Source organism: Lagopus muta, chromosome 11 (genome assembly GCF_023343835.1).
Source record: "Lagopus muta isolate bLagMut1 chromosome 11, bLagMut1 primary, whole genome shotgun sequence".
NCBI classification, from domain to species: Eukaryota; Metazoa; Chordata; class Aves; order Galliformes; family Phasianidae; genus Lagopus; species Lagopus muta.
This window is the reverse complement of record NC_064443.1, coordinates 17,209,399-17,232,836: the sequence shown is the minus strand read 5'-3', so window position 1 is coordinate 17,232,836 and position 23,438 is coordinate 17,209,399. Positions and strand designations below refer to the sequence as shown.

Here is a 23,438-nt window from a genome sequence, read left to right as displayed (position 1 = left end):
AGCATGCATTGGTTGGAGAAACTTTCTAACAGGCAACAGGATCTCAGCCAAGATCCCAGGGCATGGGATTTGCAAGAGAACCTGGAAAAATAAAATTTTCTACTCAAAAATAACTTCTCATTTGGACTTAAAATTCACCACTGCTTGACTCTTATTTTCATCTCCCTTAATGCCGCAAATCCTTGGCAGAAAAGCTAGTCACTAATGCTCATCTGGTCTCCTAATCCAAAGTAGGCAGATTAACATCATTTTGCAGCTTTTGTCTGCCAGAAATAGGTTTGGTTTGGTTTTGTTGCTTTTTTTTTCTAGCATATTCAGTGCCTAGCATTTCTTCTGAAAAGCATGCAGGACACACACAAATAAATGAATATCCTGCTTAGGACGTTCAAATGATTCAACAAGATTTAACAAAGCCTGTCCATCCCATTCTCTCTCTTTAGTCTCAATTTTCACTTTTACTTTTGCCCTGTCTGAGCTGGGAATTATTGGCTGCCTGGCAGGGAGGGTGGCCAAGCCTTCTGCCCATTGCTGTTCCCAGCATTGCCCACCCAGTGTTGAGCACCACCTCTCTGCATTGCTTCCAAGAAGCAGACTCGTCTTCCCTGACCCTGGACCATGTCATCCAGCAAAAAACCACATCCAGATCCAAGTCAACAGATCTAGAGGGCCACCTCCTCTTTGGCATCATTATAGCCTGGTGGGGATTCACACTGGGGAAATGTTTATTGTTTCTTTGCTGCAAGCAGCAGATTGATGAGTAAATCTCGTGCAAATTGAGTTTAATTCAAGCTGCAAAAAATACGCTTCCTTCTACAATTGTTGAAAGTTGTGTTAAATGGAGAAATATATCTCTCTCTAAATGGTTGGCACAGAAGCAGTAAGCTTCAAAGCCAGAGAAATTGAAGACTGGAATCCATCCTGAACACTTTGACACAATTCTTTTGACACATGCTTAGGAGCTATATCTGCACTCCTTTAGCTCGGTGGTGCAGAAATTCCAGCTCACGTTCTCTTGGCCAACTGAACAGTCATTTTCAAACCTCCAGGCTCAAAGAACAGAAGCTCTATGCAACTGATCCTCTCTCTCCCTGGCCCTTACTGCAAAAGTTGCCTCGCATGCAGGATGCAGAGGAGCATACTCTGGGCAACTCTTCATGCCCATACAGGGCATTTCTATTTCCTTACAGCCTGCAAAGCTTAGATGTAAAAATTTGCCTTTTGAAACAAAAATGAAAGTAGGAGAGGAAAGCCAGAAGACATTTAAGACATCTATAACTTTACCTTCCACTTCATATCATTAATAATCTCACCTATGGAATTAGTTAATGCTTCCTAAAGGATGGAGAGATCAAGTCAAGGGATTCATTATCTCTTTTTTTTTTTGTCTATTTATATTAAAACATGCTGATCAATTCCATGCTTGACTTGTTGCTTGAAAGGAGAACCTGTCCTTGATATTGTAGCACTGACAGACACATTTGCATTACCTCCCATTTCATCACCATTTCATTTGGTTCAGAAGCTTCAACTCGGATGTTTTCTGGGTTCTTGTCTGGAGCTGGAAACACAGTTAATAAAGTTAGTTTGCATATTCCTATTTTTATTTGTAGTTATTATTTAAATGCAAAAAACCCTTTTCTTATTTCAGCATTACTGAGAGTGAAAGACACCTAAACAAAGAGTGTTCACGAGATTAATTACTTGGATCAGCAAAACTGTTGAGAATGAAACATATTTTTAATGCAGTTTTGATTCTTAAGTGCCCGTGTTGTTCAGAGCCACCAGCTAACATGAAACTGTGACTTTTGGATTTCAAAGCACCAGATGTAGGGGGATTATCAGGCTGATATTTTCCTCCCTACAGGGATAGGAAACAGAAGGTGTATCATTAGTGGGGTGCACACAGCTGAAAAGCTGGAGGACCTGGAATTGAAGTGAAAGGAGGGGAAAAAAAAAAGAAAGAAAAATGCTGGGAATGCAAATGCAAGGCTGAATAATTGGCCTCTAAAATGACTTTCAGGGACTCAACATTTTCTGTTACAATGAGAAATACACTGTGAATAGACATTTCTGACAAGCCTAGCGCTGCTGAAAGGCTCCCCATAAATCTTGAAAATCCTCTCCAGCATCTGTTTGTCTGTGAATGGCTGCAATGGGCCTTAAAGGTGCACAATCAGCAGAGCTCAGGAAAGTTTTCTGTTGTAGGTACCTTGGTAGCAAGCACACTGATAACCACAGCAGTACAAATTCCTCAGTTGGGCATCCTCAGGCTGATGGAGGCAGCTGCAGAGTGAATCCTCTCTTTGAGCAAACTACTGCTTTGGCACGCAGGTTTGGCCAGAAAGCATTTGTGGCGTGCAGAGTGCTTTAGTTCATCATCTCCTACCATGCACATCGAGCAGAAAAAACAGCACAAGGGGCCCTGGCTTCTTTACACCTCTCAGAAGCACAGGAGGGTAATGCTATTCCCAGCAAAGCACTACAGATATTAACATTTAGAAAACTAGATGGCAGTGTTTACCAGCCGGAGGTGTTAGGTAGCGCAGCGATGGTTTACTGGGCTGGCTCCTTCCGACAGCATTCACAGACACGACACGGAACTGGTAATTGGTGTATGGGGCCAGGGACAGGAGGGTGGTGGTGGTGTTCCCTGGGGCTCGGGCCAGCTCCTGCCACCTCCCCGGCTCCCACCGGCTCTCTTCAAACTCTATAATCGACTCTGGAGAAGAGAAGAAAGAAAACAGAGGAAAAAGGACAGCGCCGATATGAACTGCTTCTGAATAGCAGGATGGAAATGAACTTACAGCAAATTAACTGTCACAGTAAAACCAATTAAGTATAGCATTGAGCATAGTTTATTCTGACAGCTGTGATGTGCCATTATGTTAAATGACGTACAGTGATGCTACTGAAATCCTTCATACCATTAACAGGGCTGTTGTGGCTGGCCCCAGCTTTCCAAGACAGTCGAACACTTCGGTTTTGATGTTCTGAGAGCTGCAGGTCTTCCGGTGGGTCAGGAACATCTGAGACACAGAAAGACTGTCAGGAGCAAGCCAATTACTTCTGTTTATTTTGGTATTTTGGAAAGGACTGAAACAGAAAGCTCTGGTGAAGACAGTGGTATAAGGCCTCCTGTTTTCAAAGTGGACAAGATTAGAAAAGCAGGAATTGCTTTGAAAGACCCTGCTTTGTAACAGAAAAACACTGAATCATCTGGCCCTGCTTTCTCTCCCATAATGCAACATCCCTCTTTAAGTGCATTCCCACCTACTCTCATTACTGTGCTAGGAGCAACATTTTTCTTTTCAAATCATCACTAAGATCTATTGAATCATTAATAGATATTGACACTGCTCAGCAGAAAGTTATGTCAGCATCACTTGGATTTACTCTCTGCAAACTATAGTGCTAGAAGAGGCCTCGGCCATGACAGCTATTTAACCTTGTCTGCTAGAATGAAAGGATAACATTCATTATCCCAGCCACGGGGATCTATATTAAAAGGAAACAAGAAAATTCATTACCTGCCAGCTCAACTTGTGCTGTCCTGAGAATACGTTAAGAGTCAGCTGCATATTTGGTGTGGTAAGTGCAGTGCACCTCATGGGGACAAGAGTGGGACTACCCAAGCCCTGAGCACAAGGCTGCCCCTACGGTGCTCTGCACACATTGAAGCTCAATTTTCGTATACATGGTTGACAATTTGCAGTCTGATTATATTGGATTAGTTTGGAAATTGGATTACATAAGGTCTTATGCAAAAAACAATTTCTGACAGCAGGAGGCTGATGGTAACCTCTCATTCCCTCACAATCACACACACACTGCAGTCCTGAACACAAAGCTGCATTCACCGCAGTCTCAGAGCCGATGCAGGAAATGCTTCCTGGTCATGAGGCTACTTTCAAAATTTAAGAACTCTGTGGACCAAGGAAATGAGATTGCAGAGTTCTTGATGGGTGTCTGACCTCCTTCTGCCCCAGTGTTCCAACTACATTTTTGGCTGACAGTGTCATTTCTTACAGCAAAAACAACTGGCTCAATACACAATGCTGTCCCTGTCACTGTGAAAGCAAGGAACAGGGAATGGACAGAATTTTTCAGATAACGATCCTGAGTGCATCTCAAGGCACATCAAAAAGTGTTAAAGGTTATGATTTTTTGTTTTTTCTTTCTTTATATTTCCTTCCCACGTTTCCTTGGGAAAAATCAGGAAAGCCTAATTTGATCTACAAGTATTTTGCTGTTTTACACTTGGAGAGTTTATGGGGCTAAAATTCTGTATATTAATTTGAAGACATTGATAGTGTGTCTTTGAGGTGCCCAACCTGCTGTCTGTTCATCAATAATAAAACAAATACTTAGAAGAATTCTAACTAAGCATTTATTTTGCCCATATTCTTAAACACGCAGCTGTTCCACACTCAGTTCTTAAGTTTTATCTTACTAATCTTTCATTGCAAAAGAAGCCAGAACTTTTCATTTGGAATATAAACATTGTTCATCTAGCAAGACCTTTCTTATGTACAATAAACATAAGAAAGAGCAAAAGACTGCTCTTCCTCTACTGCAAATTACCTTTTTAAAAGTGAATACAGCATGCCATGAAATTTTCATAAGTAATTTAAGATACAGTTTACAAACATCTTGAATTATATGGTACTAAAGAACACAGTAACATAAATAACAAGCATAGCAACTTCTTAATTTACTATTTACTGAAAAATATCATTCACTTAATGTGTGGAAAAAAATCTTCAGTGTCAGATTGTGTTAGCTCTGTTGCAAGCACTGCCAAAATGAAAAAATATGTTAAAATTTAAAAACCCCTTGAAATTATAATGACAAAAGTTCCCTGCAAAACAACATTCTAGCAGCTGACTCATGCCCTCAGGTAAGCGTTAGAAGCTGATGGTGCAAAGGACTGTGCATTACTACACAGGTTCATCCCCTTAATTCTGAGTGGTTCTTCAGGCCAGCAGGCACTGGTAAGGATGCTAACAAGGCCAAGTTGGAGGCTGTCTGGGTTGAGATCCTCCTCTGCTATGGATTTGCTGTTTCCCTCCAGCCAATAATTTATGCTCACAGAGATAATTAGTCCTTTTAGATGCATAACTGCTCTTCAAGAGAGTTGGACATTTAAACATCGTCCTGATGCCTTCCTTCCTCACATCACAGTCCAAGTAATGACCAGCACAGAAGTCTCCAGTAAAGTGCTGCAAAGAACTGACCAATGACTTCAAAGCAGAAGCAGTGCCATATTTAATATGCTATTACACTTCCAGCCTGGATAAGTTCCTACAGCCCTGGGTGACTCCTGAACTGAGAACAACAGCTACTTAATCTTTGAGGTGATCAACTAAACAGAAAACAGATGTTTGCTTCAGCATTCCCATTCCTGCAAATATAAAAAGAGGGCACGTCCTTAACTGAGCTTAACAAGTGAGGGACATGCTCCATCTCGGGTCACTGAGGTAATTGAAATGGGCAAGAGAACCAAAGAAACAGAAGTATTGCATCAAGCTGTAGGCATCCTAGGAAAATATCTGCTTACCAAGAACAATTAACCGCGTTTTGGCAGTGACACTGTCAAGAGAAGTGCTAGCCACACACGTGTAAATGCCTTGATCCTCCGGCATCACATTTGATATGAACAGCGTGTCCATGTCCATAATTATCCTACAGGGAAAAGAAGGGCACATACAAATAGAAAAAGTACAGTCTGTAAGACAAGCATGTAACAGACTGACACTGCTGAAAAACTGTTCAGGAAAAGCTTAGCAAAGGAACATTTTGAATAACCTAATTGCACATTAGGTCTATTTATTTTAATGCAACTGTAGTTGTATTATCTATTGTGGCATAGACTGTTATTTGCACTTTGTAACAATTTAGACTCCATGGCCTGAAAGTGGCTTGTCTTCCTCATTCTGAAAATGAGGAAGAAACAGATATGCATCAGATGAGCATTGGGAATGTAGGGTTTTGACACATCACTAACAAGGGAAACCAATGATCTTAATGTATAAACTTTTAATAGGGCTGAGTAAAACTGAATGTTCCCAGCCCACTGGTGTCATGCCCTGTGCACCAGGGCAGCTGGTACTGATCCAGGCCCCTGGGTTCACTGGGTTGAAAACTGATTGGGCTTTTCCCTGGCTCTACCACCCCACTCTCCCAGGCCTTGACAGGACCCTCCTCCACCTCTCCTGTACTGCAGTGGTTAGAACATCATCCCTTTGCTATGTCTAATTAATAAAGATATCTGAGAGCCCAACGTGGGGCCCTTCATACAGACTAAAGGCTGATCTCCATCCCAGTACAGTCAATGGAAATAAAAAAGTAGACAAATTCAGCCTGCACTTGCACTCCCCTACTCACGTAGGAAAATCTCATTGATGTGACTATATACTGTCCCATAGACATGTTTTCTGTTCACTTTGTTTCGGCCAGCTATAAAACATGGGAAAATAGTAGTTTAACTGAAGTGGAGAGACAGAGCTCCAATTGACCCCAAAAGGGTTAGAGTTTTATTTTTGGGTTAAACCAACACTTACTGGCATTGTGCCATGATAGTGAGACAGGGTAATTGTGTCAGGTATAATTCTCAAAACAAAATATTTTGCCAGTCATGGCAATGCACGGATATAAATGTGTATTTACATGTATATAAAAATGCAGATCTATTCACATGTCAAGTGAAGAATTCTCACAGACAGAAATTTGCATTTCAAGCTACTAAGTTTCATGTTTATTAATACTATTGCTCCAGCACCATACAGCATTATTTCAGCTGAGCTCAAGAAAACTCTTGTTCTTCTCTGCTTACCTGCTGTCTTGTATGCTGCTGACTGACAGCTCATATCCATCTTTCCTCCAGGATAATTTGAAGCTGTTTTTCAAGTGTGAATCATACTCAGACTGACATTTCAATAAAATTGAATGTGATTTCAACACTTGGGGGTTCTTTGGAGTAATGACAATTTTTGTAGCATCTGGTTGATCACAGAAAACACTTCGATTAGGAAAGATTATTACATCCAATTTTCACCTAGCACCTCATATATAGGAATCAACTTCAGGAGCAACGATCATGTCTTTATCTATCTATCTATATACAAACACTTCAAGCAGAGGAGGCTGGTTTTGAAATGGAGATATGACAGGATATAATTTTCTATCTTGAAAAATTCTTTTTTAGCTTAGTCCAAACCACAGTGTTCTAAAAAAAAAAAACAACAAACATACACACTCAAAAAAAAAAAAAAAAAAAGCTGGAATATGACTTTTATGTCCAATTGCCATTGAAATAGCAATAGCTTTGGCAGTGAACCAAGAAAAATTACAAGCTTATTAAAGTCAAGTGAGAAAAAATACTGCAATCAAGTTTGTTCTTTTAATTGCCTCTAATCTGAATGCAGAAACAGATGAGTAAGTAGGAAGAAAGCACTTCTCTTTACAGTGAAATATTGCTTTGTGAGAATTTCATTGTACAATTTCATGTTTATTATAACTGTAAAACTTACAAAGCAAAGAGACTGGCCTGAAGTAGAACACAAAAAGACTTTCTTCTTTCTTGACTGACTTACAGCAAATGTGAATCTCAGAGTGCATTTGAGGACTTTGCTAACTGAGCATTTAAATTCTTTCTATTGGCAAGGCCTAATTCCTAAATAACTTCGTATACAACTCACCATCCTGAATCTGTGTCCTCAACAGAAAATATCCATCCTCATCATGACCCTTAGGGAACATGCCCAACCAACCAATGAAGTACTTTAAAACAGAACTGGAGCTGCACATACGTATCTGAATCTTACATTCAAAGCCCCCTCACTCATCCTACTGCAATGCACATGGTGTTCATTGTAGACATTCATTAAGTTTGCAAGGTAAATGAGGTATTACCTCTTATATCCAGATTTGCTGTGATTGCTCTTTTTCCAACAGAATTTGCAACCCAACAAGCGTATGATCCCGCATCTTCCTTCTTTGTTTCTTTGATTTCTAGGGTGCCATTTTTATTTAATTCATAGCGTAGCGCTGAGAGTGGCTCTATGCTATCATCCTTAGTCCTAAAGAGAATAACAACAGTTATGACTTATTTCAGTGATTGTAGGAACCACTATTTCATGGCTAGGGGACAGGTGAGTTTAGAGTCAGCATGTCAGTCTACTCACACTCAGGCAAATCATAAAGGGACATAAGCTTCCTGCAAATGTACAACATACTGACAGTCTCTAGCAAGACCTTTAAACTACTCTAACCGAGCCTCTAATCCATAACTGTCATATGTAATTTTATTGCAACTGTCAACTTCTATGTCAATCCAGTGATTTCCAACCATATGGAACCACTTTTGGGTAGATGTACTCTTTAAATTATTGCCTTACCAACTCAGCAACGTGTCCAAACTTCAAAAGGTGCCAACATTAAACTAAGGCTGGTGATTTGGCTACAGACAGCTTGGTTCTGTTTAATAAATATCCCAGCAGCTCTTACACAAGCATCAAGGACTTTCATCAACCTTTCATTTATTTAAAAATTAATTAAAAATATACATGTATCAGGGATCTTGAAAGAGAGTGCACTTAGACAAAGCACACAGATATTAAACACAGTCTTGCTATAAATTGCTAATTTATCTTCTCAAAACCAGCTAATTTTTCAGTGTTTGGGAAGCCTAGATAAACTTATTTCATGTGAAAAAGTCATTCTCAATAGCTTACCATCTAACATCTGCTGCAGGTGAGGCAAAAATTTCACAGTGCAGGAAGGCACTGTAACCAACAACTGCAGCATAGTTTTCACCATCTGAAGTCAGGATTAAGGGAGCAATATCTGCAGAACAAGATGCAAAACAAACAGCACTGCAATTCAGAACTGGGCTATAAATATGGGCCCTGTATCATACCCTTTTCCCACGATAGAGAGGTCAACTGAGCTCTCATAAGCCTCAGTGGTAACAGTGGTTGATTGCTGGACGTTTCAGATCACTAAATCTTGGTTTCAGGATAGAGAACACACTCAGTTCTGCTTCCCTGTGAGACCTATCTTATCAAATAAGTTCCCATCACAATGTTTCTTCAAACAACAGGCTAAGCATCACAACTGAAATTAAAGACTGACAATCCATAATACCTTTAATAATTCAAAAAACACAACTGTGGCCACAGTCCAGTCCCCGGTGGTCTTAATACATCTGAATTCTAAAGGTTTTGAGCCCAAAACAACCACCACGTTGTTAAAAATATCAACACTCAATCTAAGTATTGCTCATCAAAAGGCTTGTGGCGTGAGTTTGGACAACATATTTCTTAAAATCTGGCTCAATGCAGCAGAACAGTGACATGATTACAAACCCAAAGCTATTCCAAAGATCTAAGAGTTATCAAAATGGGACACCTAAAGTTACATCTTTCCTGTAAACACAAAAGAGGTGGGAGACTACTCACTGAGGACATTCACGTTGGCACTAGCAAGGAGGGTACCATGCTTATTACTGGCCTCACAGTGGTACACAGCAGTGTCCTGAAGCTGAAGGTTGGTAAGGCTGAGCTCCCCATCAGAGACTCGCCCTCTGAAGGTCCTACCTGCAAAGACCCAGACTGTATCAGAAGATGGTGCTAATTAAGAAATATGAAAAAAAAGAACAGAAGTCAATGAGCATGAGTGTTACCCAACAGATGGGAGCAGCACTGGGTGAGGGACTCATGGGTACCGCCCCTACTTTATTCAAGACCACATTTAAATAGCTTAAATATTTGAAGTATTAATTAAATAAATCTGAAGTTACACCTAAATAAACATCAGACAAGATGTCATTTGGTGCACTGGAGTTTGTGCATTCCCTGGGCGTGGTACATGTGCATCTCACCCACTCCCAACAGGATGATGTTGGACCTTTACTTACTATCAATGGGCATCCCGTTAAGTTTCCACTGAATGGTTGGCTCTGGGTTGCCAATGGCCTCACAAAGCAGCAAAAGATTCTCTCCTAAGCTGTAAACACCACCTCTGGGCTCCTTAATCCACCGAGGAGGCTCTGCAAGAGGGACATGGCATGTAGCAGGCGTCACAGTCAGAACAGTGTAACTCTGTTATTACCGTGGTTCTCCAGGAGATGGCAAATGCTGTCAGCAGTTTCCACAGCTCCTGGCAGCCTATTGTGCAGCTGCAGTGTATTTCTTGCAAATTGACATTAGAAAAGGTAAAAATTAGCATTAACACATATCAATTTCTGTCCTTCGGCTCTGTAAAATGCAAACGTTGGGGAAAAAAATAGGCAGTGTCTACCCAAGTGGAAAACAAACAGTGAGGAGATGGGAGGTGAGAGGCTGGGAGGGAGGTAAACTTAATTGTGTCAGTATTTTCACAAGGATCCTCAGAGAGGAGATTGCTGCCTTTGAAATGACATGAGACTATTTCAGCAAGTCAGAACACAATGCAAACAGCCATTCAGCTGAGAGACTCACTAGATATGAGCAAGGGGTTTGCATCAGCTCGCCCAGGAGGGCAAAGCATGGTGATGCAGGAACAGTGTTGACCACCTCCATCTGCTCATTTCTGTGTGCTGGGTAGATGCACTGTGCTATTCATTCAACAGCCTAGTTTTCCATTGTGTATTCAGCTCAGATGCTCACACATAGCATGTTAAAGCATGCTGAGGCATGGAATGGGAGGACCACCACTCTAAGGAGCAAGTTGCCCACAGGGTGGAGGTAGAGGAGCAGCAGTTGGCTGCTGCATTCCCTATGCCCTCTCTCCCCAGCACTGCCAGTTAAACCAGGACAGCTCTGTCTTTTGTAGAACCACCTCTGAACATCAGATATCCAGATCTCATTAGAAAAAGGAACAACCATAAGGGAGGGAAGGGAACTGAGAGAAAAATAAATGCATTAATCTGATGAAAGCTTTCTGCTACCCACAAACCAAACGCGTTGAGCCTGCCTACACTGCAGAGGATGGCCTTGATCCAAAACACAGCCTCGCATTTGTCATTATCTCTCCCTGAGAAGCAGCAAAGTTCCAAGTTTTAATTCCAGACCTGATGCTACCTCTCTCCTGCTGGCCCTGAGCTGATCGCCGGACTCCTCCATCCCTCCTTCCCTATTAGAAAAAGATGAGCTAATGTGTGGGAAGCATGAGGATTCATTAGTTAATTCTCATAAAATGCTTTGAAGATTAACAGTGCTGCTGTCTGGTAATACATCTCCAGATGCTATCAGTGTGATATACTAAAACAGTGTCATTGCTCATATTCACACTGAGACATTAAAAAAATACCCCTGATCTATGCTAAACAGGACACAAGCTCTGCCATTTCCACTTCATAGCACCCATGAAGAGGTGCTGTTCAGCAACAGCTAAAAAACAAAGTAAAATTTAACACACCAAAGCTTACACAAAACTATAACATCTTTGCATTTCGTTCACAGTACAGATTTCTTCTTTCTGTAATGCTGGTTGCCCTCCTGCAGCACAGCACACACAGACACATTTGTTATGCTTCCTTATATTTGACTCCGGGAAAAAAAAAAAAAAGCATGCAGCAGAACGTCTTGGTTTTGCCAATCTCTTTCTCTCTTCTCTTTACGTTTTCATCAGAAAAAAAAAATAGTTCAAATGCATGGAGGTAAAAAGGAGGTAACGCTCCTGATGATTTTTTCCCCTTACTGTGTCCACCACAGAGTACTTGAGACAGGATGCTTCACTGTTTTGGAGGAGGTCAGACACCAGGCACAGCCTACATACAAAGCATACAAAGCACACTTCCTATTTTCATCTGTCCATTCCCTTTTGAAAGTCAACTGCAGGTATATTCCACTGCTGCTTTCCTTTCTCAGCACGGCAATTGCTGTGGTTGCCCCAAGGAAGTGATGCAACTGTGAAGTTTCAGTCAATGAGATTTTGTCAAGTATGAAATACAATTTCACAGAAAGGTTGAAGAACTTCTCTTCTTTGTGGCTGATGTGCTATAGCACTTATAAGTACATAAAAGGCAATAATAACAAAATACATACTTACACTTTAACAACTGCAACAACCAGTGGTTGGACAATCAAATTGTTAATCTGCACAAGTAAAATAGCATGGCAAATGTTTCACTGCACAATATATCCTTGCAGGTAAGAGTTATAAATCTGGTCTATCTAATCAACAGATTTATACTTTTTATATGAATATAACGATAGGTCTGAAAATAGAAAGGATCTAAAATGGTAATCAAGCCCATTCTTGTGCAGTACACCTACAACACATGGGGTGTTTTTTTTTTTCTTTTTCTGCAAGGGCTGTGTTTCTGACCAGAGTTCAGATTGTGATCCAGTATATCTTCCAGACCAGTCTCAGCAGACATCTTCCATCCTGTGTTTAGGAAGCCAATTAGTGTTGCCTGATGAGAACTGCTTTGCACTTGTGCTTAGTGAAGCCCATCCTTTTTATTCCCAACCATTTTCCCAATTTGTCAAGATCACTTCAAATTCTCCTTGCATCTACCCAAGGTCTGGCAATCCATCCCACTCTAGGACTGTCATCTTCAGATTCACGTGCAGTTATCACTTTGGGGTCTGCATCCCAGCTGAAACAGCTTCCCCGTGAAACAGGGAGAACTACAGCTTGAGTCTCATTAAACCAAGCAGCAATCTATCTGCTGGTTTCACCTATTGTATTTTTCTCTAGCTCAGTAATGAAAGTATTACAAGATATAGCTGCAAAGGCCCTTAGCTATTCTCTCATTACGATAATTAATCATTACATTGTAATGATTATTTCTATTAAAGACAGCCTTGAAGTCTCAGTCAAGATCAAGGCACCATTAGATCAGGCACTGTGATAGTGGCAAGAGTTTGAGGTTATATAGTCCCCCAAGCCTAACATATAAGCAATAATTGAATAAACAAACATTCTCAGTTAAAACAATTTGAGAGCTTGTTTCCATTTTTTTAATAGTTTGTTCTCTCTAACAACAGGCTTTTTGTGCCTCTTCCAATGTTCTAGGCTACATCTTTCCTTGCAGAGAGATTAAAATATTCAAGTAGTCAACAAATTTGCTGGCTGAACATTTTCATATGATTGGTAATAGTTGCCTGAATCGTTGCCCTTGGAGTACTGTAGGATTAGAAAGTGGGCTGTACGAAAATATCATCACTTCAAACTGCTATTCAGAAATCTGATGTGTTGGTTTGAGAGCCTAAAATATCAGAAAGAAGAGCAGAGGAAGTGACATAGTGCAGGAATGATAGTGAAATCTTGATTTATACACCAGCATCAGATTGAGCATAGTTGGCAGTTAATAATTGAGATAATTTTTCTTCCATATTTAATTTTCTTTTCCTTGCATACATCCCTTGAGAACTGCCTGTCAGGCACGAGGATGCCCTACGTCAGCAAAACCTCCCTGAAACCAACTGAAATTAATAATGCTCACTTCCCCCAACTCAAGATTTGCCCTTGAGTGTGCACATGCGAGTTGCAGCAAGAATGATGAACATGCCCATCTCTGATGAATGTTAATGACATTTTCTGTTTTGAAATTACAGGAAAAAATGCTATTTGTGCTCATGATACTCTGCATGTGAGGTCCTAATAGGCAGAATTTCTGTTAGTGACACCAGCTAATGTTAGTTATACAAATGAAAAATGAACTCAACAGGAATTGCAAAAGCGTTCTTTACATTGCAATGGTTAGAGTGTATTTCTTTCTTTCTTAAAATACTTGCTTGCTAATGAGTAGGAACCACAATTTGTCCAGAAGATTGCCTTCCTCTAGAGATGGGGAGAAAGAGGGTCAGTAATCTGGACTGCTTAATAAATGTTATTTCCCTGGTACTTTAGCTTTTGCAGCTCCTGCAGTTTTCTTTGAAGGATTCAATTTTTACAGGCAAGAAAATCATAGCCAGATTGTTAAAATATTCAGCTAGAGCAGTGATGCTCCAAACCATCTGTAATGATTTCTAGGAGTCAGCACTTCCCCTCCATCGCAGCTGAACACTTGCCATGCTTTGGTATCCTCTGCCTCACTTCCAGGAAGGGAGAGAAGACTATGACACAAAAGGCTGTGCCAAGTGAAAGGGGAGAATTTATCATGTAAGGAGAGAATTCAATTTTGTAAATGAAGAGAGGAGTGGTACCATATGCATTTAACTTTGGTGTAAACTAAAAAAAGATAATTGAGCTAAATGATCTGGCCCAGTATAGACATTTTTACATTTTTAAGATCAAGTAGAATAATTACATTCTCTAGTCTGACTGTCAGATTAATACAAGACATTTTATCAATACCTCCGCTTGACTAACTTGCATCTTAATGTATTGGATCTATAATTTATGCATATATTTGTGCTTTTGCTTACTCCTTTGTAAAGCCTTCATGGTTTAGGAAAAAATCACACATTAATTCTACTGAAAAACAAATGCTCCTTTCTGCAGTTTTCCCAGAACTAGAGGGCAGGTCCTGCTAGCAGAAGTTGATATCACTGGTTAAGTTTATGGTTTATTAAAAAGTGATATTAGAAAAATTTGCTTCCCACTGATCACCTATCAGTGTTCAAAATAAAAAGCTCAGTAAAATGTACTCCTCACCTTCTACATGAACATGGAATTCATGTTTTGCTCTGCCCACAGGGTTGCTTGCCATGCACTGGTAGGTTCCTTCATCAGCTGCAGACACGTTCTCTATCTTCAGTACCTTCCCAAATTTATCTGTTACAGGTTTGTCCTTGGGCAAGTTTTCAGTAACTTTGACCCAGCTTAGATGAGGAGTTGGGCTAGTAGTAAAGAAGAAAAAAAAAGATTTTGAGTTGGATACCAAGATGCTGTAATGATTCATATTAGCATAGCTGCTGGAGTTCATGCATATGAGCTGCAAGAAGTTTTCAACTGTTTGAGCTCTTTCAAAACCCCAAGCAATAGTACAGGCTGTACTATAGACTACTTCTAGTCAACACTGTCCCTTGATTTGAAGGACCCCTATGAATAAGTCCTTCATAGCCAAGCCCAGGCCATGGCACAAGGCTGCATTCCTTGTAAACATTGGCATGAACTGTGTCAGAAGGAATGGAGCTCATCTTGTCTGACTCCAAAAGGGCATTCTAGGACAAACAAGGAGGTAAAGACTTCACTGGAGTGACTTCATTCAGCCTTGCTGGATTAGGAACACTTCCAGACATTGGAGATGGCTGAAAACGTTCCTTACGCTTTCAGAAAGCAAGTGGCAATGACACAGAAATTCAGGACAGACTGCTGTATGCACAGTCCCAGCTGGGATTCATGACCCCGACACCATACACTTTGTCATATCTGCTTACACTTGTGTCCATCTGTCTTGGTGGCAAAATGCCCAGGCACAAGCTACTCAAAGGCCCAGGTACCAAAAAACCCTATGGCTTTCCAAGAGCAGCGAGCATAACGGTACAAATGTTCTGTTTCCTGCAAGGGTTCTTTTCTTGCTTGTCTACCAAAGTCTGGCACCATGTTGCCTCAGTGCCACACTAAGGGAATGCCCTCCCAACACTGATGTTACTCAGATTATAAGGTTTCAGAAATGACAGATTGGAAATGTACTTATTTCCTTATTTTGCAATTGGCTGCCCCTGATCTTAGTTACTTGAAATCTGGTTCAGTCCTGTCCACTTGCCTGATTTCTGGGCATTTGGTTGGATGGACTGGCAGAGACACAGATAAAGCTAATCATTTTTCTGCTGGAAGTGGAGAATTCAACGAATATTTTATTCTTGCTTAAGTGCTGTGTTTTTGAAGCATCACCATTAAAAAAAAGACTAATGACTGGAGAAATAAAGCTCCTCTAGAGCAGAGACTTTGTTGTTCTTTGAAACTGAGTAGTAAAATAAAAAATGGCTTTTTGTTTCAAAAATTAAAAAGTTTCCTAGAAATTACTGAATGAAACAAAAACATTTCTTCTTTTCATGTTTTTCCAAACAGTGCCTTTTTTTTTCTCCTCTCCTTTTGTACATGGTATTATTAGTTCCTGCAAGTGAAAATACATATTTGTGTATTTCTGAGATGATTTGCCTGTTCAGTACCTTGACAACATTATAAACTCATAGCTATGGATTTGTGGCCTGAGAATTAGTTTGATGTGCAATGAATTAGACAAGAAAGTGCTGCAAGAGGGAACTAAAACTCACTGCAGATAGCTGGAGCAAATCCAACCGAGACAAGTAATTCACCACCTCTCAAAAGATGGCAACCAACTGCAGAGGCATAATCTTGCCAACTCAAATGATGATCAAAGAGCGATGCCTTTTCAACATAGAAAAACAAAATGCCCTAAAAATGTTTGTTCAGGTAGATAAATATCCTGATTTCAGAATTTTATAGGGGGGGGATAATCGCAGAGCTTTTAATATGAGTTATCAGTCTACTAACTGTAGTGTGCATCCACAGACCTGCAGCCCCACAAAAGACCATGAGAACACAATGGTTTAAGTCTCCATTTAATAAAAAGCCCTATCACAAACAAACCAGAAGCAACTGTGCTTTCATTGTAGTTTAGCAATGACAGAGATTTTCTCTCTACCAGTTTTTTCTCTGGTGGTAGCTCTACTGGGGGAGACTACTGGATCTGCAAGCAGGCAGTAAAATCAGAAAGCTGGACTGAGGGCATAGTGGAGCTTATTTCTGCCCTGAGCTACGGCTGCAGAAACCAGGTCCAGAGATACAGCTTCATCTTGAGGACCACACTTAAATGAGCGCTGTTCCTTTCTTTATTTACCTTATTTTGTCCTGTTAATTACAATACAAAATAAAATTGCTCTGATCTCATTTCCCAGCACATAATAGCTGCTTGAACTGCTCCCTGTATTATTACAGTGAGCATATCCTCACTGAGATATTCTGCCATGCTTAGTACAGCCAGAGCCATCACTAAAGCTGCCAGAGCTCTGTGCTGCTTTACGAGGAGCACACTTGCTCTAGGAAAACACTGCATAAGTCTCAATTTAAAATTAAACAGACATATACGAACATTTGTAGCAGAATAAGGTGATTAAATCTGTGTATTATTGCACATTACTCACAGCCCTTCAGCAATACACTCGAGTTGCAGGACACCTCCCTTGATAACAGTGACTGATGAGCTGCTGCCAGCAGATTCAGGAGGGATCAGCAGTTTGGGTTTTCTTTCTTTAATAAAATTTGCTAAAATAGAAAATATATATAAGTTAGATTCAAAATCTTAGTATCTTTGCTTTTCCTTCCAATAACATTACAAACATTATTCTAGTCTGAAGGCTTCTGACATCAGTTTCTTAGTTTGCTTACTGTTTTATATGGTTTAAGATCAATGCAGGAAGAATCCTGTTCTGCTTACAGCTAGAAAATCGTGGCAGTGGTAACAGGAGGCAGCAGTACTAGGGAAGCCCCTTTCCTATGGCTTCACATACTTGCTTTCCCAGCACTGGCCCATTTCTATCATATATGTTGGCCAATTGTTGATACACTTGATCTTTCAATTACTGATCTTCTGGTGTGCAGCATCTTTCTTAGCACACTTCTTATACATTGACTCTCCATCATTTTCTAAAACTCAGATGGAAACCCATCTTTCTGACTTGAACATCCCCCAGAAACGCCCTTGTTATAATTACAAAATCTATGGTAATGGAGATAGAATTAGTAAAGGAGACTGTTTAAATAATAAAACAAGATTGGCCTGCATTTGATTTCAATGGACCATTTATTCCAGCCTGCTAAACAATGGTTTCATGATGAAACATGCATAGAGTTAAATGGCTGTTCAGTTATTGCTATAATAACAATTAGTACAGTAATGAATAAGTCCCCAAATGGTCCTACTTCTTAAAAAATAGTCAGTTATGGATGATTTGGTGAAATATCATATGTATCTTTCTGAAAAATCTTTTATTTGTTTCATCACCCTGCTATTTATCTTTTCAAACCTGTGTTACAAGTGTTCAGAGCTGCAGCAAAACACTTTGGTGCTTCTGGACATGCTCACATGTTCTCCATCTGCCCTCCTGCTGCCCTAGGCAGGCATGCATCCCTCCACCAAAGCACTGCACACAAGCCTTGCCTGTTCTGCTCACACTGACAGCTTCCTTGGGACAAGTCCTGAGGATTTATCAGTACTTTGAGCTATTCCACCTTGAAATACTCAAGGAGAATCCACTTTTCTAAAGCTCCAGTGCTCATTCGGCAGAATGAGGTGTTTCAGGAGTTTCAGATTTGGCATCTTGAAAAACAGAGGCTCTCAGAAGCAATTTAACCAAACAAACTGGCTTCAAAAGCTACATATGAAAATGGAGAGACTCATTTTTGGTTAGGTTTTTTTTTTTGTTTTTTTCTTTAACTAAAGAAACTGGCAGGTTAGAGAACAGCAGGAGTAGCCACCAGCTGCCTTCTGAACTACCCACATTGTCTGCATACATTTCTGAGCATTTTTGGGGTATGACTCCACAAAGAAGTGAGCACAAAACAAGGGAAGAGGTGAATCTTCAGGATGAGAAGTGCTTTGTTGGAGTGCTTACCTGTGGTGAATATCAAACAGCACAACACACAGCCAAAGTGAACCATCTCACATTCACCCTGTGTATAGCTACAGACGTGCACAATTAACACACAGCAGCTAAAGCTCTGCAAATCCACACCTTAAGCTCACACTGGAGTAATGCAGCCGCAGGGTGACCTGTTAGACATGGATTCAGAGTTTCAAACCACAGCAGCTTAATGCCAGTGTCTCCTTCACCACCAGAGGAAGATGCAGAGTGCCATGCTCCGACTCCTGCTCTGAACTGATAACACTGCCTGACTCCTCTCTTACATTACGTTCTGAGATGTGAATATTCCTTTCTTGAATAAGAAAACTACCTCTTTGTTAAAAACCCTTCAGATTTCTGTCAAAAAGTACAAGATGAGCAAATTGTACTCCACGGACCACTTAAATCCATCCCATTGCAATAAAAAGGCTTTTGTGATTTTTTCTTTTCATCCTCCCAAGCAGCAGCTCACATTTCATTTCAGCTGGTAGGTTTCTCAGCGTAAGGGCTAAATAACAGATGCATTCAACTCACCCTTAGTAACTGCAGCATTAGGTGAGCCTGAGTCATTAGCATGCTTAACTGAAATAAATAAAAGTGACAACCAAATACAAACGTGCATAGTTGACATAAAATGAAAAGAAACAACAAATCAACCAAAACCAAACAATATCCCCCCCCCAGTAAATTTCTGGCATGGAAGAAAAAAAGGAACAAAAGATGACATAAATCAACAGATGAACAATGAATTTCTGAAAATAAAGAAAATCATTTACATATATGCAATATTCTGCAAAATACTTCATGGCGATATAACCAACTTGGCAGAGAGAATAGTAGGCAACCTCCAGCTGAAGGTACAAAACCATGTGAATGCACACCTCACATCTACACTTGCACTCAGTCTCAGGTCTCCAACAGCATGCATGCACACCAAAGCCTTTCTTTCAGAGACCCAGAATCAAACACTGCCCCATTTTCTCTAATCTGCATGTGCACGACTGTGGGGCTGGACACATTATAAATGCTATGGAGGGCAACGTGGCATTTTGCTATTTATCTCACAATTATTATCCCAAGATACAGATTAAGCAAGTATTAAGATACACAAACCCAGTATTAATCTTTTTTTTTTTTTTTTTTTAATCCTAACAAGAAACTCTCAAAATCATATATTTAATATTAGGCTTTCATTCACAAAGAAAAATCTCCATGGCTTTCTGGACCACATAAACCCAAAAGGTCAGAAGCATTAACGAAACAGAAGACTGATATTAAGGGCACAGGCAGCTTCGGCTCTTGCTGCAAACCTTAACTGAATTCATTACAGCCAAAAGAGATTCAAGCAAAACAGGATGGCTCTGCAGCTGCTGTAAAGCTGCCTCATCTCCACCAGCTTCTGCAGGGCCTTACTCTTTTAACAGAGCTGACAGCATGCCCTGAAAACCTTCTAGTGTTTTGCAAAACACTCTGATGCTGCTCCCTGCACAACATTTCACAAGGAAAATGTTAATGCCCCATGTGTCCCTGTGGCAGCCTAAAAAGGGAGCATTTTGCTTCTAGCCTGCAATGCACGGGCAGCACGTGCTGTCGCTCTGGACCATCACAGCAGTCACTGTTGCAGAGGTTGAAAATCAGGCCTATAGTTCTTGCTGCTGAGCAGCCCATTTCTCCCTAGAGAAGAGGGGAGGGACAGTTGTGTCTCCTTTTTCATGAAAGCAAAGGCACAGAGGCTTCTAGGGCCAAGCCACCAGCAGGGCTGAGCCTGCAGCCCAGCCCCCAGGTGCTGTCCTCCCCAGCCCCACAGCTGCACCCAGACCAACCAACAGAGCAGTGATGTGGAAGCCTCCATGTCCTCCAGACCCAGGCAAGTCCCATCAGGGACCACCAGTGAAGCAGGTTTCCCTCCTGCTTCATCACCTTTCACTGAAGGGAGAGCAGGAGGAAAGGCAAGGTACGGTGGGGGCCCAACAGCTGCATCTGGAGGCTTTGGGGCTCACATCTGCTGATGTGATGCGATCACACTGATGTCTAGGGAGTCAAAAAAGAAAAAAAAACAGTAAGCAAGAAAGAACACATCCACAAACTTACAGCGGGAAACCTTCAGTGTCATTGGCATTTTCTGTACAATTGTCCTCAGTTTTGGAAATGCTGCGAAGCAACAGTAATCACTTCGGCTGTCATTTTCTTCCACGTTTGCAAAGTAGAGATCTCCCTTAAGGCTCATGGAGACCCTTTCATCTTGAGGAATGTGCTGCAAATCTAGCAAGAAAAAATAATTACAATATGGTAATGATACTGAGCTGCTTCACCAATACGACTACCAATGCTCTGCTGTCATGTGTTTGCTTCCAGAGACAGAACACAACTTTGATGTGAAAGAGGCAGAAGGCCCAGCACAACCCATGGGTTATTCACCAATACTCAGCATACAGAACTGCATACACAGTTCCTTCTCAGCCAGAGAAAATGTCCAACACCTCTCCCCAATACAAAGGCTTGTAATGCTGATATGGAGGTCACTATTTGCAGATGTGCCAATCTCCTGACCACTTTGCTCTTCTGTAATTACATATTAGAGCAGGGCAGCATTAGTATGGACTGGTGAGACTATACTGTCTCATTCTTGATCCAGCCATATGCAGACCTGTGGAAAGTATGTATGTCAGGAGTGCAGAGGCTGCCTCATAAGATCAGAGGTTTAATCTGGCACCCTGTCTCTGCAAGAATTTGGTCAGCATCAAAAAGAAACCCTTTATGTCACATCGGTATCTTGCTTCTCAGTAGCCAGAAGACCCTACAGAATATAAATGCTGAAGAAACACTGAAGAATACAACAATGAAAATCACATCAAAACTAAGAAACCATTATGCATACCTAAACTGAAGTTGTTTTTCTTAGTATCAGCATAAACTAATGGTTGATTCATGAGAATAAAACAGTAATAATAGACATAATATATTGGTACATTTTATTTTCTCTACCTTAAATGCAGCAGTCTTCCTAACTGGTAGATGTACTCACTGATATTTAAGCTCTGCTATGTAAAAGTTAATAAAATGTGCTGTCAATGTACTCTACAAATTGCTTTTTCTATGTAAAGACATATTGCCCATTTTTCAATTTTTTATTTATTTATCAATATCCAGATCTTTTCCCCAGACACCTGCAGAATTACCACTCCCATCAGTTATAAAAGTGATATGAAACTGCTTTGGAAAACAAATGTTCTGTGTTTCCTTACATGAAGCACGTGTAAGCTGTTTACTTACCAATATTCATCCAATAGATATGCAAAGGTGGGATCCCTTTTGGGGGGTTACAGTGCAAGATCACAGAATCACCATGCTCCACGTCAAGGGGCTCAATTTTTTCTTTAGGGAATTTTGGTACATCTGTGCAAAAGCAAAGAAGCTCCTCTTTTACTGTTACCCTTGGAAATTTTCCTTTTAATTCCCAATAAAATACTTACCTTAACATCACCATTTGCATTCTTGGCCTTTCGGTATTCTGTTGTTTACCAAGTGATAAAGAGTAACAAAGCACTTCACAAAGAGCAAGACATTTTGTGTGATTTTCATTCATTAAGTGATTTGTCCATGCTGCCCATGAGCTCTGCTGAAGAATTATTTTACTGTACTTATTCTCAAATGCTGTCATCTATTTGACTAGTCCCTGCCAGACTGCACAAAGAGACAGATAACTGAAATGGGATCCTAAAATGAGCACAGAGAACAGGGCTCTGGCAGATCTCTGAAGATCAAAAATCAGTCTGGGAGCACAGGCTCTTCTGGGAAGTCTTTGGCTGAACAGCAGTTCCCAAGAAGCCACTGCAAGTCAGTGCAGGTGAGGACAGACATCAGACAGCTGTTCTGCCTTGTGCTTGCAGCCACCCCGACTCTTATCCATCTCCAGAATGAGATGAAGCAGAAGCCTTATGTAAAGACAGTATTGCCTCCACATGCCCTCAGGTGTAAAACCTGTGCTGTGCAGATCTGCAGGGTTCTCAGCAAGCTTGTCCTTCAGGATGCAGAGACAGGCTTGGCACAAGGAAATACACTGGAGGTCCAAAAGGAAAGCATTATTTGGGCTTAACTATAGGTTAAATAATTAATGGATCAAGAACTTGGATTAATTGCCAAGGGAGTCAGCAGACTGTTTAAAGCCTGAACGACACCTGGCAAAGATCATCAACCTGGACTGTATCAGCAGCTCCAAATGCAACTGGAGCACATCCAAGTAGAAAGGAAGTCGAGCTGGGCTGGAACCCCCCCCAAAGCAAGCACTGGAAGACTGCAGCTCAGAGATTACTGTGAAGAAATTAGTCTGCAAAATACAACCACTCCTTAAACGAATTTAACTAAGGCAGTTTCAGGGCGGACACTCCTCTGATTTCAGGCAAGTTCAAACTCATGAAAGTTTCAGTTCAGGCAACTTCATGAAACATTAAAATTATCAGCAATTAAACAGCTACAGAATGAAAGCATCCTGGCTGTGCAGGGCCAGATCGGCACAGCAACTACTGCCACCCTGGTGTTCAAGGCATGAGAGGGCACTCTGGGAGCAAACAAACAATTTAATATCTCAGTAGTCCAGGAGCACTGCAAGACAGCTGCAGTGTCACACAGCAGAAGTCAAACTGAAAAGGAGGTTGAGAAGAAATACAGGGCCAGGACTGGGGAGCTTTTTTCGTTGTAACATTAGTGAACACAAAACGAAGCAATCAATTCAGTGCTGATTGCCTGAGTGCAAATTGGTCGTAGGTTGTTTGTTTGTTTTTCTTTTAATCTCCAAAAGTGTTATTAATACAAATAGAAATTATTAGGGAAAACAACATGGATCTAATGAGCATCACCCACTCTGTAGTTGGCATTTCAAGTAAGGGAAAGAACTATATGTTAAATCCAATACATTCA

The 23,438-nt window shown here is 40.7% G+C and overlaps 1 protein-coding gene across 11 annotated transcripts in view; it reads right to left on the bottom strand.

Moving 5' to 3' along the window:
• Window positions 1-23,438, bottom strand: part of CHL1 (cell adhesion molecule L1 like) — a 109,182-nt gene that overhangs the window by 17,524 nt on the left and 68,220 nt on the right. For 10 of the 11 annotated variants that reach the window (XM_048957351.1, XM_048957347.1, XM_048957345.1 and 7 more), the window contains 14 exons: window positions 21,795-21,917; window positions 20,613-20,783; window positions 19,056-19,103; window positions 17,043-17,163; window positions 14,587-14,771; window positions 9,917-10,048; window positions 9,459-9,596; window positions 8,733-8,844; window positions 7,912-8,078; window positions 6,833-6,998; window positions 5,558-5,682; window positions 2,925-3,026; window positions 2,522-2,719; window positions 1,488-1,558 (listed from right to left, as the gene is read on the bottom strand). In XM_048957351.1, the coding sequence (XP_048813308.1) occupies window positions 1,488-1,558; window positions 2,522-2,719; window positions 2,925-3,026; window positions 5,558-5,682; window positions 6,833-6,998; window positions 7,912-8,078; window positions 8,733-8,844; window positions 9,459-9,596; window positions 9,917-10,048; window positions 14,587-14,771; window positions 17,043-17,163; window positions 19,056-19,103; window positions 20,613-20,783; window positions 21,795-21,917 (1,859 nt within the window). The remainder of the gene's footprint in view (window positions 1-1,487; window positions 1,559-2,521; window positions 2,720-2,924; window positions 3,027-5,557; window positions 5,683-6,832; window positions 6,999-7,911; window positions 8,079-8,732; window positions 8,845-9,458; window positions 9,597-9,916; window positions 10,049-14,586; window positions 14,772-17,042; window positions 17,164-19,055; window positions 19,104-20,612; window positions 20,784-21,794; window positions 21,918-23,438) is intronic. The other variant, XM_048957353.1, reaches the window with a different exon arrangement.